Source organism: Aegilops tauschii, chromosome 3, assembly GCF_002575655.3.
Source record: "Aegilops tauschii subsp. strangulata cultivar AL8/78 chromosome 3, Aet v6.0, whole genome shotgun sequence".
Taxonomy (NCBI): domain Eukaryota; kingdom Viridiplantae; phylum Streptophyta; class Magnoliopsida; order Poales; family Poaceae; genus Aegilops; species Aegilops tauschii.
In genome coordinates, this window is record NC_053037.3 from 274671901 (window position 1) to 274691850 (window position 19950).

A 19950-nucleotide genomic window follows, 5' to 3' on the forward strand; every position below is an offset into this window, starting at 1 on the left:
TCATTTTGTCACAGCTACAGTGGAAACAAACAATTCCTCACACGAGTACACACCTTGCTTTGTATCCGACCCATAGATATTTTTTATCTTGTTGCTATAGATGATTTACCAATAATCCTAGACGTATTACGTATATATGAGGATATTAAAGGGGGGGTGGCCCCTCCTCCCCTTTAATCTCCAAATATGAAACAGACACCTAACTAGAATCCGTAGAATACATAGAAGGGGGTTCTGTAACTCTAGCATTACTCATGCTTTATACACCAGTAAAACTGAAACACTATAAAAGTTAAACCCATTGCTTATGTGGCAATGCAGCAGGAAAGTTCAGATTTACATAAGATGCAATGACACTGACAAACATACGAGCTGGAAATTTGACAACAATTATACTAGATGTTTCCAAATGATCAAAGGATGTTTAATATAATACAGGATTGCATAAAATACATGCAGTAAATATGACTTAAATCATTGCCCCTCCAGCACCCCTAAGAAATGCCTGTTCGGAAGTAAAGCAGAAATGTGTTAGAAGCTAATAACAGAATGTTAGCTGCCAAATGGACAGCGTACGAGTGTTCTAAAGAGTAGTTTACCAACTTGGTCGCTTTGACGCACTGAATCTGCCTCTCTCTCTTTTCACGCTGGCACTCACCGCACCAGCTAGAAAAATCCATCTGGTATTTCTTCATCTCCCTGAACACGGAGCTGAACAAAAGAAGCAATAATTCAGCTGTGTAGACTCCTGTTAGTAACATTAAATTGTAATAACTAAGGATGTGTTTGGTTGGGAAAAGGTAATGTAAACGTAAAGGTAATCAGATTACAGCGGCACTGTTAACTGTATTGGTAAAAACTGAAATCTGTTTGGCTCGACACATGTATCGGTAATGGCGCACGGAAGGCCCATGGGGCTGCAGGGAACAGGCGGGCCGCTGGTTGGTCCTCGCATGGCTGGGCTGCTCGCAACAAGCACTTCGAGTGACAAAAACGGAGAACAGTGCGGGTGCTCGTGCTGCTCCTCATTGGAGGAGGGTCGACAGAGAAGATCGGCGGCAGAGGGGATCCATGGAGTAAGCAGATTGCAGAGGAGATTCGGGTAGAAGAAGACGCTGCTGCTCGCCACAGGAGAGTAGGAGGGTCAACGGAGAAGATCGGGGCAGATGGGACGGGGGAGGGAGCACTCGCTGGAAATCTGCAGGGAGAGAGAGAGCTTCGTTGCGGTAACGGGAACCGATGGGGGGGGGGGGGGGGGGGGGGGGGGTGCTCGGGCAGAATAGCCCGTGAATAGTGCCGGATCAGTTTACAGGGTATTGTTTACAAGACAATGTTTGCCAAACAGATGTATCGGTATGCATTGACGCTGTAATCAGATGACGGATGAAAAACTCCGAAACACGTCCTAAAAGTAACAGCAATGTTAAAATACTTCATGCATACACGGAAAGCTGCTGGGTTCTCATTTCAACAACCATCTGAGCACGCGGTAGACATGCAACAGTTATACGACATGCCACAGGGTCAAATGGAACCAATTTTGTTTTACATCCTATTAATGACCTAAAAGCATCTGCTTCCCTTATTATCTAAATTTGGTGCTACTTCACTTCTGCTTTGTATATACTCAGACGATTTTTCTCACCATGTGTGTGTGTGTGCGTGTGTGTGTGTTCATGTCTTCCCTAGTGAGATATTATCTATCTACAGGAGTTCCACCACAATGATCCGTACACGATTAAAAATTGCCACTATTCCTGCTTTTCTTGTTGATTCTGGAGGATGCAATTTACGTAGACCACTTTGTCGCTGTCATTCTGTGCAGGGCACCCTTTCTCAGTTCCTTGCCCTGGTCCTCATGCTCAGGTACGCGTCATCTTCTTGCTCTAATGGTTGCTTCTGCTGTTCCACCTCTTTTTCAGACTGGGGCTTGGGCCATTTCTACTGCCAACTTGACTAATATTCAGCCTTCTCCTGCTCTAAGAATCTTTGTAGCAGCGTACCTGTTTAGTCTAGGCTTCAGCTCTTTGATTGTGTGTGCTATGCATGTGATTGTAGCACCCTGTGAGCACACTATGCTGACCACTCAGTCTGTTGAGAGTGTTTGTATATGCTACAGTACTGAGCATAAGGAATATCATTGTTATTGTCATGTTGGCCTATAGATGTCGGTTTCTGAGGGTATATTCTTTTTGATGAACCATGTCCCTTCTATGCTCGGTCTTTCCCTGGAGCTTCTCCAGATTTTTTTGTCTATCCACTTTTTCAACATTAGTTTCAGTTGAAGGTAGTCTTGTATGCTCTCTTATGTATTTCCTATTCAATACGGTTTCCTATCTTACTACTTCTCATGTACATGCTATATTGGCTAGAGGCCATGGAATATGTTAAGTTGCTATTTCAATATTAGGCTTGTTAAAGAGGCTTGAGATTAGCGCACAAATCCTAATAATGAAATTGCTTTAACCAAATAAATGCTCAAGTCTTACGGCTATGAACTCTTGGCAACAACGGAAAGTTGCATAACTCAAATACAAGCAACATAAATACAAAAAGGAATAAAAAATATAAGTAACCCACAAAACCATTAAGATATGAACATTAAAAAAATATCATAGTGGGGAAGTACGATAATAACACAGTATATAAATGCATGTATGGCAAATTATTTAACTATGGCGATGAAGGCTAGAGAGAGTGGACATGTCCGGATGCAAAAATAGGCCACTGAGAAATCTTGGGACAAAATTGAAATTGCAAGGAGAGATTTGAATACCTTCTGCACCACAAAAGCAGATTCATTCTGAGCCCTGATGATGTCGGTCTAGCACCATGTCTATGACGGCCACGGTGAAGTACAGCTCGTCCAGGAACATGAGAGTAATCATACATTTCCTGCAGCCAAGATCAGGCATGGGAATACTTGGTTGAAATTGCTTCCTCCTATACTTGATAATTATTTCTTTGAAAAAAGGTAAAGTATGAACTATATTGATTTGCAGGTACTGTATAACTGATGTGAACAGCTCAACATCCCTATCTTGCCAACAGCTGATGTCAAATTCCATGCGCGAGAATTTTAGAAGTAATGCATTCAAGTTAATCAGTATCAACAAAGATGGCAAAACCCAGCATGCATGGGCACATGGACAAACAAATGAGAACCATATAAATCTTAAAAGAAGAAATACAATAATTGTGTTAGTTCACAGTAGTTACCAAACACCATGTACCTCGTGCTGTGTTTCTGAGTTCACATGATTCTCGCAACGAATGCCACGAAAGTATAATTCACCGCCTGAGAATTGCTTGCCAAGGCAAACATTTAATGTGACCTCAGAATCATCAACATGGAAACCTGCAAGTCCGAGTATTAATAGCTTACAACAGAGAAACAAATAACTCCGCCTATGTCTTCTAGGCATAGCCGGTCCCAAGCCCGGGTAAAGGAGGAGGGTTGTGATAGGCTTGGCGAGCCAACGTAAAAACTAGCCAGTCCCATAGGTATGAAACCCATTTGAGCGAGAGTAGTACTAGGATGGGTGACCTCCTGGGAAGTCCTCGTGAAAGGGTTTCATATCTAAGGGTTGTGATAGGCTTGGCGAGCCAACGTAAAAACTAGCCAGTCTTTTGGGTATGAAACCCATTTGGACGAGAGTAGTACTAGGATGGGTGACCTCCTGGGAAGTCCTCGTGAAAGGGATTCATATCTAGCCTACCCCAACTTGTTTGGGATAAAAGGCTTCGTAAGCCAGTTTAAGCCAACAGAGAAACAAATATTTGACTTGCTTAGATGGTATCTCTAGGCACTAAAGAGGTGGCAAAGCAGATGGACTTGTCTTGCAGAAAGTGTCACACGAGAAGTGACCAAAAAAAATGTAAGTAGAGAAAAATAGAAGGAATGAAAGTTCTGGTAATTACAGCTCTCCTTTCCAAAAATCAGGGCATATTTTCTCTTGCGCATAAACCAAGAGAACGTTGAAAGTGACCCAATACCCCTAATTATTATATCTTAAGTGTTGTATTCGAAGATGCATGTAGGAAATATAGTGGGGTATAGAGGGACCAACGCACTTATTTTGCGCTAGAATATCAGATACACCCTATGCAATTATGCAGGCAGCTATGCTTGTGAACCAAAAGTACATCATATATTTTCAAAGAAACGAGCACAGAATAACAGAGCATACTAATTGATTTGAAAATTATCAAACAAAAAAGGTCACCTTGCCATAATGTTGGATCATACAAGGCATACTACAAGGTAAAATTGTGTGTATCAATGTTGTCTGCAGAACCCGTTAAGGCTAGAACATCACCATTATGATATAAGATGATCCAACGGAGTGATTGGGAAAATATGACTTTATGTGCCCTCGGCAAAAATTACAATCATTTCAGCTCAGTTCGACATATATATGAACTCAACTATTTGTTTTTGTTTTTCTGTCCAGGTCACAGGAAGTCGTGGTTTTTCAATCAATCCATTAGATCATCTTACATTATAGTCCTAGTGTCATAGTATTTTTGTCATGATTTTGGGAACTTCTACAATCTTGAATTCTTAAACAGGTTATGTGGTAACTATTGATAGAAAATCCTCCTATATATGTACAATTGTGTGTATCAATGTTGTCTGGAAAACCCGTTAAGGCTTGATAAAGTTTCGACAGTTCAAAAGTTCTCAAAAAATATGAAACAAATACTAGAACATCACCACTATAATATAAGAGAGGGAGATGAAAAAAGACACACTTAGGGTGTGGAATATGGAGTTGACATGAAAACGAGCTTCTATTCTAAGACAAATGAGAGTCACTGGTACACTAGGCAGGAAACAGAAAATCACAAGACAGCTATGGCCAGTTTAAGAGCACCAGTTTTTATAGTGGATATATACACTTCTTGCAGACCATGATCATCACGATGGTAAAACTAAAAATCAATAGTACCACAGCAAGATTGTATCAGTCCACATTAACCAAATAAGCTATGTCCTTCACGTTTGGTAGAAAGAGCCACTATGAGCGAAAAGTCCATTCTGCACCCGAGCTCATATGCTCCCGCATGAACAGTAAAATCGAAAAAAATTCAAAAAATTCCAAATTTTTTTGAGAGAAACATTGACAAAAGTTCTAAGTGCCTGCAAAAATTCATCATGAAATCACATTCCTGTAAGGCGTGGCAAAAAAAACAAATTCAGTGCTTCAAAATGCGTTTGAAAGTAGCTTTTTCAGAGTACTGTTTTTGTTTTTTTTGCCACGCCTTATAGGAATGTGATTTCATGACAAATTTTTGCAGGCACTTAGAACTTTTGTCAATGTTTCTCTCAAAAAAAATTTGGAATTTTTTGAATCTTTTCGAATTTTTTTCGATTTTACTGTTCACCCGAGCTCATTTGAGCTCGGGTGCAGATTAGCCGCGTCCCACTATGAGTGTCTTCCACATATAGATCTAATATGTGGCTTTACTTTGTTCAAACAGATATATGAGTTGAAAGAAGGCCCAAGAGGTTGCCGCATGTGCTATCCTCAATATAAAGAGCGGGGGGCGGGGGCGGGCACAGATAGTAACCCTACTTATTTTACAGCACGAGTATCCCTCTAAAAGGCACCCATCCAGACATGCACAATTCAAGAACAGAGAACTTCAAAATTTTCTGGCGGCATCCTTGGAAAAAAACAATGGTAACTTTACCTAGTTCAACATCTCTGTCTTTCCCATATTCAACAACAAAAGCATGATGAGAGTCCAATGTTCCTCCACCAACCTCAGGGTAAAAAACTGAAGGTTGACACAAAGAACATAATATTAATGTGGAAGGGAAGGTATGCTGAAACAATTAAACCAATAGTGATTCTTCCTATCTACAACAGTACAGCAATAAATCAAATAACCTTTAGAAATTGGAGCTATGAACTCCTCCATGAACTGATTCAGCATAGCTTCCAGGCCAAAATCATCAAGGACAGCACCATACTTATTCATTGTATTAGGCCTCATTATCTTAAATTTCATTGCATGAACCCACTTTTCAAAGTTCTCTACCTACAAAGGTGTAAATAATTGCTTTCACATTGTAGCAAAAGCCTTCATAAGAGCTAAATTGGGTGTTAATTACTTTACCATACCTCCTCCAATAGCATGTCACAAAAGTTGGGCTGTAACATAGCAAATGAAAAAACACCAGGAATTGGTTCAGTCATTATACTTGCAATGCTTTCTTCTGTATTGGTTCTTACTGCTTCAAGGAATGTTGGTAAGAAGAAAGCCGAAGGATGCATGCTGTATAATTCTTGATGAAGTGGCTGTAAGTTGGCAAAAAAGTGAATTACAAGCAAGCAAACAGGAAAGAAATAGTCCTCCAAAAAATAAAACCATGGCCAGTTACTAGCCACACTTCTATCTAAAGTATTTTAAAAGATCCGACAAAATGGTGATGTTGAGTCCTGACTCCTGTGGCACATGATAGCCAATACTTTTAGAGTTATATCATGCTCAGCCTGTATATTTTCCCCATTGTAAGGGGTTTTCTGCATATTTACCGCCTATCCGTGTGTGTGTGTGTCTCTCTCTCTCTCTCTCTCTCTATATATATATATATATATGTATGTATGTATGTATGTATGTATGTATGTATGTATGTATGACAAATGTTTCCTACCACCAGTGGTAGTTACCACCACTTGTGTTTTGTATGTTCTATGTAGTCAGTGCTGTAGCTAGGATTTCCCCACGACCCAGGCCCAGCTTCGTCAGTACAGTGAACACTGTAGCTACAGTGTGGCACTGTTTGCTACAGTAACGAAGGGCTAGCACTCTACGCCCGTGTATGTATTATCTGTCAAAACCGAGAGTATATACGTGTAGTATGTAGTATATAACAATGTTTAGGTAGTATATATACTACTTTTTAGGTAGTATGTACCATATTTTGAGCATACTCTTTTTCACGTACAAATATGTAGGTATTTCACAAATATAACAAAACCTATGGGCTCATATGCAATTTTTTCGTGTAACTTGCTTTGAAATATCTTAGATATAGTATATTAATATATGTAGAATGATAAAGTAGTATATATACTACTACATGATAGTATATGAGACATGTGGGGTAACTACCACCGGGTGGTAGGATGTATTTACCCTATAGACATCCGAAAACATATCTTGTGGACGGTCTAAAGCACACATGGTATCATTATGAAAGTACAGGCCAAAACTGTGAAAACCTAGAAATATACCTAACCACTATCCTACTGCAATAATTCTCTCTAAGAAGAATGCCCATGTCGTGGCAGTTCCTCCGACAGCACGTCCTTGTATAATGCTCAAGGCTCTAGGCTGAGTAGCAGGAGCAAATTTTAATTTTGGCGGAAAAAGGGGAGAGCTCCCCATTCATGGTTCTACTGTAACCGGATTCCCGGAACCACAAGAATCCTTAGAATGGGAATCCAAGTCAGCACCTTTTTTCTTGAGATTTTGAGAAGAGTTGCTCTTTGAAGAGCAGAGTACGATGAAAGTTGTTGACCCCCAGGAAATACAAGTTACATATTTCCTAACATGGTATTAGAGCCTACGTTAATTTTTGTGCACGCACAACTCATGCTTGAATCTTCCATCACGCCGTCGTCATCTCTTGCCGATCTTCGCTCCTTCCACTTCCCCACCATTGCGGTTACGGCTGTTGTTGCCCACTTCACCCACCACGTCTCCCCACCGCCGTTTCCCGTGAAGGCCGTCGTATCTCGACCTTCAACCGCCGCCCATCAACACGACTGCCGCATGGCGCCCACTAGATAGGCTTGCGGTCAACACCCGCCTAACTTGCTTAGCTCGCCCACGTCTTCTTGTTGGATCAGCTGAAGCACACCAACGCCCGCTGGATCAGCCACCCGGCTCCCTTCCCTACCTCGATTCGTTGACGCAGGCACCCGTCCTGTTTGACTCGATCGCGTTGCCGCCCGATTGGTCCGCCCGCCTAGCAGCATCCTGCGCTGACCCGCTGGTCTGGACCCTGCCCAAGTTGGTCCGTCGCCGGATCGAGCGGTTGATTTGGGACACGGTTTGGTTGCCTATATTGACTTGGGTGTCGGTTCTCCGTGAAAAGAAAAAATAAGATAAAAAAAGATCCAATGTCTTCGTCATCGGGCTATGTCGCCATTCCTCGATGCCCGGTGATTTTTTTATGGTACTAATTACATCGAGTCCATTGCCTTTATGCACATTCATATGCGTGGCATTCGTCTTCGGGGCATTCTGTCCGGCGAGGTCCCCTAGCCACCACAACCGGTTCCTCCTGTTGCTGCTACCCCGCCGACACCACCGGCTCTTGTTGCAGATGCTTCTCAGGCTACTAATGAGGATGCAGCTAAGGTTGTTAATGATGCTGCAATTCATGCTTATGAACAGCAAGTCTTGGCCTATGAGGAGGTTCTTCCCACTTAGTAGTTAGTAGGATGCTCTGTCTTCTTACACAGTTACACTCAAGATGATGATGCTCGTGCTGCGGATGTTCTCACATCTAGTGTGTTGCCTCAGTTTGCTTCTGATTTTATGGGCCTTATTACGTCTTTGAAATGTGGGCTCTCTTTGCCAGCGCTATAAGCCTTTTGGTGATGCCTTATACATGTTTGTGGTTCGCCAAGAGCATGCTCCTCAGCGAGGTGACTCCACTATTGATGAGTTCTACACACAAAGCTTTGCTATCTGGCCCCAGCTTGACTCTCTTTGCACTATTGGTTGTGGTTCTTGCCGGTGTGGCATTGTGCGGTCACACTTGCCAGTGTTGATTCTGGACTTCGATTTGAGCGGTCTTGGGCTCGTTTTGAAGCTATCCATGTGCCCAAGGTCATCATTTAGGTTTCCACATCATTTGCTTCGAACCAATTGTTGGCAGATTGGCATCTTCGCCTAGGCCTTCGACCATGATGACTCAAAATCGTGCATCTTCGTCGGTTTCGACCTTGGGGATCCTCACCAAGGAAAGCTGGTACCTCTCCATCGAGTAAAGGAACCAACAAGCTCACCAACGACTTCAACCATCCATACTTTTGACACCAACAATGGAAGCAAGGTCAGTTAACCTCAAGCCTTGACGAAGGTATTGCGTTGACAAAGGTATCCATTGTAACACATACTTATCTTCCCCTGCCATTACCCTTGATAGCCCCACCATTAGTTGAGCATACCTTTACACCCATTGAGACTAGCTATCCAAGTGTTGTCGGGCCTGGTGAACTTGAGCACCTTAGTGACTCTCATGCATCATATTGTGATACTTGTCGTGCATATTTGGTGAAGGCCCAATGGAAGTGGTGGAAGGAAGAAAAGGGGCAAAAAAAGAGCAATAGTCACGAAAGAGCTTATAAGCAAAAGAGTTGTGCAACAAAGATACTTGTACCAAGGATACATTTGATAGGAAAATGTTACACTTGTCTTGTAGGATTTGGTGCCAAGTTCTATCGCACAACCAAGCTATCGTCTCCTTGTGTTTGTCCAACACGAGCTTAATCTTTGTTAGGTAAATCTTGTATGCTCATTTCTTTGGCTACACAAGCCCCATTATCTTGGCGTGTGAGCTTCCTTTTGCCTCTATATCTTTTGTGAAAACTTGCATAGCATTTTGAGTTCGTTGTGGTTTTCTTCCAACTTTTACATATCTTGGGACTTCAAATTGCTTGATTTCGTGCCACTAATCCCTACCAAGCTCCACTATAAGCCTATTGTGTAGGCGTGAGATTGGACAAGGTCCATTACCAAGTGCACTCATTTCATATTGTCAATTGTGAGATCCCTTGACCCATATACAATATCGAAAAGAGGTAACTTTGGTATTGTTCATTTCTTCCATTCATACCTAGCTAGTGTGTTAATATGGATAGGGAAGGCACATCACCTCCAATCTACACCAACAAGAACCACTTCGATGCCATGTGGGATTACATCGGCGCCAAGATGGACGCACAAATTGAGCTCATCAAAAACATGCTCAACAAATGCAAGTCGTCCACATCTTCAACATCATCTTCATGACGATGCTCAAGTGCGCATGCTTCTGAGCTACCATCCTCTTCAAGATCACACCGACATCGACACAATCACCTACAAGAAGCTCCGACGACTACATCACGTCGACCACCAACTACAAGGGTGACCATTCCATCTTCGGAAGTGCCCAGATGGCCGCCCATGGGATATTCCCTTCGGTCATGGAGGCAAATGATGATGAGCCACACCACATGGCCTTCATCTATGGGTTAAGGTGATGAGATGGTTGAGCATCGGAATTTCCCTTCAACCACGGCAGTGTATGATGACTATGGAGACGTGTGCGCCAATGCTACTCCAAGCTCCAAGTTCTACAAGATGGACCAAATCCCATGTGAGGATGAGAGCCATTCCACCATATGTGAGATTGAGTGCATTCCACTTTGAGAGAGCAATAGAGTTCACTACCACCCCTATGTTTGATTAGATGCTCCAGTTTCCATGTGAGAGCTACCACCATCACATGAGTTAGATGTGTGACTCCACCATATGTGACTGAGTGCACCAACCTTGAGGGAGGGAGTGAGCCACCATATTGAGAGAGTGAAGTAGTTGATAGGTCATGTGAGGCCATCCCTCATTCTAACAACTTAGCCTCTACCTTTATTGTGTCTTCTAATGCTAGGTCTCGTGGACGATGACGCCCTGATCCTCAACAACTTCGCTCCTCCTTTGGACAAGACAATGGCCATGGTGAAAGAAGAGACCCCCCCCCCCCCCCAACACACACACACACACATGGTTCCATCAAGATGATGTAGATGACCACAAGATGGTCCTTTCCACCACAAATACACCACATGAGTGGATCTTCAAAGGTAACACTACAGGTAATGGTGATGCTCTTGTCCCACTAGTGGACTATCATGATATTGATTGCTTGCATTATGATGGTCTCCCTATTGTCATGCCTCATGCTAGTTTGACTTTCTCATGTGATGACTTGTTACCCATTTATGATCAGTATGATAATATCATGTGGAGTCTATTAGTTGTTATCCTATGTTGCATAGGATATCTTATGAGAATTCATTAGGTCACATCATGTTTGATAATCCTCTTGCTTTGTCATATGCTATGGATAAGATTGTTGACTTACATCATTGACATCTTATCATAGTAACTATGCCTATCCCATAAAATGCAATTTAATTTGCAAATATGGCATGGATGACAAATTTGTGGTTAATGGCATTTGCATGACTTGTTAAGTGTGAACATACTGCATGCTTTGCATCCTACAAATACTATTTGTCATATGCCATGCCATGACCACTTTGCTTTGAACATGCATTACTTTATATGTCAATCCAATTTCTCCACGTGTTTGCTTCTAGTACTTGTCTTGCTTGCAACATGCTTACACTTACTCATGAAGAAGCCCCCATAGTTTCCTCAAACATGTTAGGAGAATTTGACTGACCTTATGTGTTGCATGATTCCCATCATTGTGTGCACGATATGCTTATCATGAATACGAATACCCGTGTTGATATTGATGCACTATGGTTGCTACACTTTGAATCCCCATTGTGCTATGCATAACAACAATCATTTCATGATGGATGTCGTATTTCTATATCATGCATCAAACTTATTTGAGCATTGCATATCTTGTGCTAACACCCAACGTACACATACACACCATGATAGATGATGTGTACATACATCACACGCACACATTGTTTCTTTTTCAATGTTGTGTAGGCACCCACGCTTATTCGTCAACCTCGCAAGCACACGAGTTGACGAAACGAGCTCTTGAGAGCAACCAAGATGTGCTCTACCACGGAGTATTTATCCTCCATTCCTTTTTGCAACGCGACTTCGGGACCTTATTCTACATGGCACTCGCATGGTTATGGGGTATTGTTCATTTCACACTTTGTGCCTACCTTACCATGTTCATTTTGCATGTCATGATCATTCCTATATCATACGGGCATGCACTTGTGACCCATGCTTTGCATTATACATGACCCATCCTTATATTTCTTCTATGTATGTTTGCAAGCTTGGTGGAGATATTTATTATTGCCATGTTCCATGTTTGTTACTACCTCCGTCCGGGTTTATTGGGCCCGAAAGCCACAAAGCCCCGTTCGTAATTACTAGGCCGCTTATGTTAGTCTCGCTCGTTCGCATTGTTCCATGCCTTGGGCAGTTAATTCCAACTGAGACATGCAGCGGCCGTTCCTACTTTCGAGCCAAATCAAGCAGCCACGGTCAAAAGGCAGTCAATGCATGGGTAACCTTTTGCCATGCAACGGTGAGGTACGCGCTGCTGCTAATGGTGGGAGGTTACCAAGCGGGGAATTAATGGGAAGCGAAGCGCTCTGGTTGGTTGGACCAAGAGTGAGTTTTGAGGAATCTCGGGTACGACGCGTCTTGGTATTGATGATTTGGCTTCAGGGTCTTTTAAACCCGGACGGAGGTAGTACATGCCTATGATGATACTTGTGTTGGGCGAGCCATAATTATGCATTGTTCGTTCCAAAGGACTTCTCCCCGAAACATTGATAGTTTCCCATGATGATTGGTGTGTTGATGGTTGTCCATCGCAAAGTCAAAATGGCCAGATCAAGAGTGATAGGTAATGGCAATGATGCGGACAGCCTCAACCGGTTGGTTCCTTCGTAGTGTATGTCAACTCTACATTGGTGGCCATGTGGGCCAAGGTTGCCCTGTCTTTGGCCATGTTGCAATCTCGGTTTTCAGACAGTTTTCCTCAAATTAACTGTGTAGTCCTCGAAAGTTCTGTTCTCCCGAGCTCAAATGCACCCTGATCAACAGTAAAATCCAAAAAATAGTTAAAAAAACAAAAAATCTGAAAAAAAAATTGTGGTAAACTTTGACAAATGTTCTGCATGCTTACCAAATTTCAGCATGAAATGAAATTCGTGAAGTCGACAACAACAAAGCCTTTAGTCCCAAACAAGTTGGGGTAGGCTAGAGGTGAAACCCATAAGATCTCGCGACCAACTCATGGTTCTGACACATGGATAGCAAGCTTCCACGCACCCCTGTCCATGGCTAGTTCTTTGGTGATATTCCAATCCTTCATATCTCTCTTTACGGACTCCTCCCATGTCAAGTTGGGTCTACCCCGACCTCTCTTGAATTATCAGCACGCGTTAGCCGTCCGCTATGCACTGGAGCTTCTGTGCGCCGAATATGCCCAAACCATCTCAAACGATGTTGGACAAGCTTCTCTTCAATCGGTGCTACCCCAACTCTATCTCTGATATCATCATTCCGAACTCGGTCCTTCCTCGTGTGGCCACACATCCATCTTAACATGCGCATCTCCGCCACACCTAACTGTTGAACATGTCGCCTTTTAGTCGGCCAACACTCGGCACCATACAACATTGCGGGTCGAACCACCGTCCTATAGAACTTGCCTTTTAGCTTTTGTGGCACTCTCTTGTCACCACTCTCTTGTCACAGAGAATACCAGAAGCTTGGCGCCACTTCATCCATCCGGCTTTGATTCGATGGTTCACATCTTCAATACCCCCATCCTTCTGCAACATTGACCCCAAATATCGAAAGGTGTCCTGAGGCACCACTTGAGATCAAGGCTAACCTCCTCCTCATGCCTAGTAGTACTGAAACCGCACCTCATGTACTCGGTTTTAGTTCTACTAAGCCTAAACCTTTCGATTCCAATGTTTGTCTTTAACTTCCTATTGACCTCCGTCCGACTATTGTCGACTAGCACCACATCATCCGCAAAGAGCATACATCATGGGATATCTCCTTGTATATCCCTTGTGACATCATCCATCACCGAAGCAAAAAAGATAAGGGCTCAAAGCTGACCCCTGGTGCAGTCCTATTTTAATCGGGAAGTCATCAGTGTCGCCGTCACTTGTTCGAACACTTGTTACAACATTATCTATATAAAACAAAATCAGCACTCCAAAATGTTCTCAAATCTAGCATTTATTGGGACATCAATTTTGTTTTTCTTTTGCCACGACTTCCATCAATGTCATTTCGTGCTGAAATTTTGCAAGCATACAAAACATTTGTCGAAGTTTACCAAAAAAAACTCATAATTTTTTGAAATTTTTACTATTTTTTTCAATTTTACTGTTAATCAGGGAGCATTTGAGCTCAGGAGCAGATACTCCACGTTCGATAGTTCTCTTCTACTTAGTTAGCAAATTGAGGCCTTAACTACAATTAGAAAGTGTTTGTGCCCATCTACATGCATGGGGGTTCTAATAGCTATGCCTTGTCGAGATATTGTACTGAGATAAATAATATTGTCAACTTAATGCTTACACTAAAATACTTACATCTATGACTAAGTTGCATGTAATTCAACTCATCTTTACTTCTATATGCATGTGCCTAACTAAAAGGATCTCCACATATATGGCATGCTCGATAAGAACATTTATAAGTATGAAATTCACATGGCATGATGGATTGTAACTTTTTAACTATGAAAATTCAAACACCCTACGCACTAGACAGGCTTCTATCCAATCCAGCCCACAGAACAAACAACAAACTTTGCAAAACACGTGTCGATTCTAACATACGGCAGGTTGTACAAGACAAACACGTTGCGCCATACACATTTGTTGTCGCACAATTCATTAAAAAAACAAAAATTGTAAACCAAATGGTATACTTATATGCATGTTGGATATTTCTAATTGCAAGTGTATGTGCACACGAGAATAAAATTGGCAGTTATCCATCTCAAAATATTTAGAATGTAAGTCGATGCTAAATTGCAAACCTTATAGAGGTGGACTATCTTCTGCCTGTATTCTTTGTGCCTATGAACCTACACCAGAAATAATACATCATATGAGTAAGCTCACTTAAGTAACAGGACACAACAAGAAGCAAGGTTAAAATGCTGGAAGCAAGCCAAAGCTAAATTCAACTACAATGGGAGCGTTTAGATCCTTGGCAAGAGTACTTATAGCCTTGCCGGGCAAGGTTAAGTGTTTGGGACTATTTAAATATCTTAGCTTTTGTGGGCCAGCTGACTTAGGTGGGCTAGGAAAACCTTGCTTGCTCAGGAGAGCCAAATCGGCTCGCTTCCAACGGCGAACTTCTCGCGGAAAAGTCTATGACCCATTCCTGACAATAGTTTTCACGATAAGGCTGGTAAAGGAAAAGAACCAAATGACTTGACCAAGCAAGGTTATCAAAGTGAAAGCTGCTAGATGAGCTAGCCGAGCTATTGCCCAACTAAGCAATGGAACCAAACACTCCCTACACTGTTTTGCTTTGACATTTTCATAATCCAGTTGTGAATATACACTGATGAAGGTTTAAACATGCAACAAAGGAATCAACACCAATTACAAAGAACAAAGCTCACTTCCAGTGTAACAATCAGACTTTGTAATGAAAACTGAGCTCGAGTATGAAGGATGCAATATTGTTGTTCTAATCTAGTATCTCTAAGCAACAACTCCGTCTAAATTGCCTAAATATGTACTAACAAATCCTACTGCTGCTAAGTAATAAATATAGCCCCACATTTCTACAGCTTAGTTGATTAAATATTGGACCTGGCAAACAAAACTGTCGTTGTATGGCTAGCTGTGTTGCCACTTGCCAGTCCATACCGATATTGCAGGTACAAGTAATATCACAAGTTAAAAGGACATTATTTTTACCTGCAACTTCTACTCCTACTACCCAAGTGTTCAGAATGACGTTTCATTAAAGGGCAGCCCGATGCACGTAGCTCCCGCTTGCGCAGGGTCCGGGGAAGGGTCCGACTACTTTGGGTCTATAGTACGCAGCCTTTCCCTTCATTGCTGCAAGAGGTTGTTTCCAGGACTTGAACCCGTGACCTCATGGTCACAAGGTAACAGCTTTACCGCTGCACCAAGGCTCCCCTTCTCGGAATTACGTTTCATTCCCAAAAAAAAAAATTCCCAAGTACCCAACCTAATCAAATCGTTAAATCTAAGAAAACCTAGATTTAGAAAAAAACTGATGTTACAACTTACAAGTGAAGGAAAATAGTAGTATGTCCGTGATAACTAAAATTAAAAATTGTAGTAAAAACTTGAATTACTTCTCTTTTGTACTTGTGCTTATTGCTATGCTAGATAAGTATATATCACGCGCATCATAATATACGTTGTTTAGGAATAATATATACTCCCTCTGCCCCAAAATTAGTGTCTCAAGTTTAGTACAACTTTTACAACTTTGTACTGATGAAGTTACCTTCACTTATTTTGAAACGGAGGGAGTATATATATATATATATAAGGAAAATACATACTACTACCAGGTGTAGTTACCTTCACTTCCGCCACCATCCGATTGCACCAAGATCGGAGCTTACCTTAACGGGCCATGGGTGGAGAAAAGGTCGATTTATTTGCACCCTCTTTGGTGGTTTGTTGAGCTTCCGATTTTCTTGGCTCAACCAACCGGTTAGGTTGTCTCTTATCTTATACGTAGTATTTAAAGAAGATTCGATCTAGATGACGCATGCAATCCAAACAACTCCTCCCTTCCAACCAGATCAAAACGACATCAACAGAAAAAAGGTATGCACCATGGTCTTCCATTTAGAGGCATCTATATGACATGTAGATTGATTTTCTATATCGCTCTTGTTGAATCAGGCTGTACCTGTGCAGTGGCGAAGCTACAGTCACTTTTCTGGGAGGGCCAATACGGGCCAGGTTAAGAAATACCATTGAAAATTTGCTTTCTGGGCCCAGATGACAATACATATACTCCCATTGTGTTTGGAGAATTGAAGTATGGAGTATATACCAAGATATGTTCTGGAGAATATGGAGTATGTAGACATGATTGGGTAATTGAGTAAAAGTATGGAGGATATTAGGATTCTGCAGAGAGCTTAGATAATATAGTACAACCTTAGTATTAGGAAGTGTGGAGTATATATACTGTAACTTTTAGAGAGTATAAGCTTGTCACGCTAGCATGCCCTATATATGATACCCGGCAGGTTGTTTAGATTTTTTTTCTGAAAGAATAAATAAGATATCCGGTCAGTTGCATGTGTGCTAACTCTATTGGATTTTCCACCTATCCTCTAACCCGTTTGGGTGGAAGAATATGGGTCACATGGCAAGCAAATAGGTAGGGGGTAACTACACCCGGTTGTAGCTAAAATGTCCTGGACAAAACAATGTAGCTAATTATGTGTGTGGGACAAAACAATGTTAGCATGTCAAACTAACCCCAATAAATCCTAATGATGTTGCTTTTAAAAAGAGCTTACCGGTATATAATCTTAAATCTACCAAAGCTTGTTCATATCATGAACATAATTTCTCATAAGGTTTGATCAATCAGTTATAAAACCACATCACCACACAGCTAGATTACTCAGCTTAAAAAGCTTGAATGTGGTAGATGCATTCAGGAGAAAAATATTATGTCTTCACATGCATGTAGTTGACTCATTGAAGAGAATCAATCGACTGGGTAAAAACTGAACAGTAGTCATACTAGATCCACGTATGAATGTGACTTATTTATGACAGATGGAACAATAAATAAAGTATAAAGCACTCGATTACACAACTCAAAAAAAATTACCACAAGTTATTCATGGATGCATGTAAATTATATGTGCACAAGAATTAATGGCTTATGAGAATGGCGTTTGCAATAACTCTCATTAAACAAATTCAGTTGCCACTGGTAGATGAGAGACTGTTACTCAGATAAGAGACAGCCTTATCACATTCAGTTGCCACTGGTAGATGACAGACTATCGCTCCCTTAAAATCAAGCAAAACCAATAGCTAAACAAACATTTTGCAAAATTTAATTTAACACGCAAAAGGAAACAAAGGATTGTCTGGACCACATATAACCTTTCTACAAAACAAGTCATGTAATTTTCTAGCCACTAGACTGCTTCCATGTTAGTACCCACTCATAGGGCTGCCAAATGGATACAAAATACCTGTAATATTCAACTACCCTTTTGAGAGAATACAAATATGGTTGTTATTTTCCCATCCGATTAACAATTTTTTCCAGATTTATAGTTGTGTTTGAAATTGCATAAAATTATGAATGGAAATATAGTACGATGCAAGATCTGAACATTCCTAATCTAAATTGTCTTTTTAAAACTATTCATGTCCATCTTCAAATTTGATAAAGCAATATACATATCTGGATGGTATCTTTTAGCTCAATGTTATGCCATATTCCTTTAGGTGATAGAAATAAATTGTACTAACAAGGTGAGCTATAAGGAACGTGTTGCGTGTCATCACCTAAGTTATAGGGGTATCTAAATAGTACTCCCTCTGTAAACGTGCATAAAACATTTTAGATCACTACTTTGGTGATCTAAAACATCTTATATTTATTCACAGAGGAATAGAATACAACCAAATTGAATAGATATGTATTATTGCACTTGCTAGAACATCCTATTCAAATTCATGAGTGCCCCTTGACAAATATGCATCCAATTCATCAGTTGACACTCCTACCAACCGCAAATCTTTTTTCCTCACCAAGTCCCACCTGCCCCATCACCCAAAGATGCCATTGGCGGGACTGCTATCTTCCATCGCATCTGCTTGCTTTCTGCTCTGCAAGTTGCAGCAGTTAGGGCACCTCGAACGCTATCCCCCAAAACGGACACACTATCCGTCTGCAGACCGCGTCCGGATGCTTCCACGGACACGATACGGGAGCCTGCCATCCAACTCTATACCTCAAATGTCTGACACTTAACTTAAAAAAGAATATGCCTAATGTTGATTCTTGAGTGGAGTAATGGTCATTTTCTAATGCATATCAGTAGATTACATGCTAACTAATCACCTTCTTTAGCAATGCTTCCGCCAAATGTCCGGACTCCCGCAAAGCCCCTGGTTTGCTTCCGGTTTGCGGACGGACAAATACGGATCCGCGTTGGATGGCAAAGTGCTTCCGGGCAGCTCAGTCCGGATGTATGCAGGCGTTTCGAGGATCCGTGTTGGAGATACCCTTAGTTCGCCCACCGCCTCCAGCGACCAGTGGTGCCAATATTACCCCGGACTTCCTCTCATGGCCAACTCTCCTCCACAAGGCCCCACTGCCGAATGATACTGTCGACCGCTGCTAAACAGTATGTCCATATGTCCCATATACACATAAATCAGTAGCTAAAGAGGGATCGAGAGCTCGACCTTGTTTCGCTCGCCATGGGGCCAATAGCGCGCGAGTATGTCCCGCATGAAGTGTAGCTTGACATCACGGTCGGCCTCAAGGAGGCTAGGTGGGAGGTGCCGCTCCAGGGCGCTGTACACGGCTGGCGCGTACTCGCCGCGCACGTCGGTGTAGTCCTGCGGCTTGTGCTCCGTGTTCGGATTGAGGCGCAGCCGCCTGTCAGAGTACGCAGCCGCCCCCAACGGCCGGCCGGCCATGCGCGACGGCGGCGGAGCCACGCCATTCCCGTTCGCCATACCTCCCTGCTGGCCCTCGTCCCGTCGCTCCGCGGGCCCCTCTAGAGCCATGGCAAACGCGGCGGGATTACAACATCGAGCGTATTAGGGTTAGGGTTTGGAAGGGGCGAATTGGGGTGAAAATTAGGGTTTTGCTGAGTCCCTCACTCTCACGCACTCCCAAGTCCCACGGGCCGGGGAGAAAGAGCAGCAGTTTGGGTAGAGTCCTCTGCCCGGGGAATGTATCCTGTGCACCCGGATTTGTGGTGCTACCGGTGCACCGGATGCCATAGAATATTTAAAAAAATCTGAAAAAAAAATTAGCATGTTAACACAATATCAATGTACGATGTCACAAAATTTCGTATAAAAATTTGAAATATTTTTTGAGATACAAAAAGATAAAGTTGACATCAGTATGATACTGGGCCAAATCTAAAGCCCAAATTATATTATGTACTATTCAGGGTTG

At 42.1% G+C, this 19950-nt stretch overlaps 1 protein-coding gene across 6 annotated transcripts; it reads right to left on the bottom strand.

The window, feature by feature from the left end:
• Positions 1-232: 232 nt before the first annotated feature.
• LOC109752385 (2-oxoglutarate and iron-dependent oxygenase domain-containing protein CP2) lies at positions 233-19749 on the bottom strand. Of its 6 annotated transcripts, none has more exons than XR_005772804.3 (9): positions 19224-19708; positions 14813-14860; positions 6132-6308; positions 5898-6048; positions 5698-5784; positions 3220-3358; positions 2777-2895; positions 604-711; positions 233-505 (listed from the first exon to the last, which is right to left on the bottom strand). XR_005772804.3 is itself a non-coding variant. In XM_020311279.4 (9 exons), exons 1-9 carry the CDS (start codon positions 19548-19550, stop codon positions 475-477), a joined length of 1173 nt encoding a protein of 390 aa, XP_020166868.1. In that variant the 5' UTR covers positions 19551-19749; the 3' UTR covers positions 233-474. The 6 variants fall into 6 exon arrangements, 4 of the variants coding, with proteins under 4 accessions (XP_020166868.1, XP_020166867.1, XP_073366508.1 ...); XR_005772803.3 differs by having other exon boundaries at positions 600-711; XM_020311279.4 differs by having other exon boundaries at positions 3234-3358; positions 19224-19749.
• Positions 19750-19950: the final 201 nt, after the last annotated feature.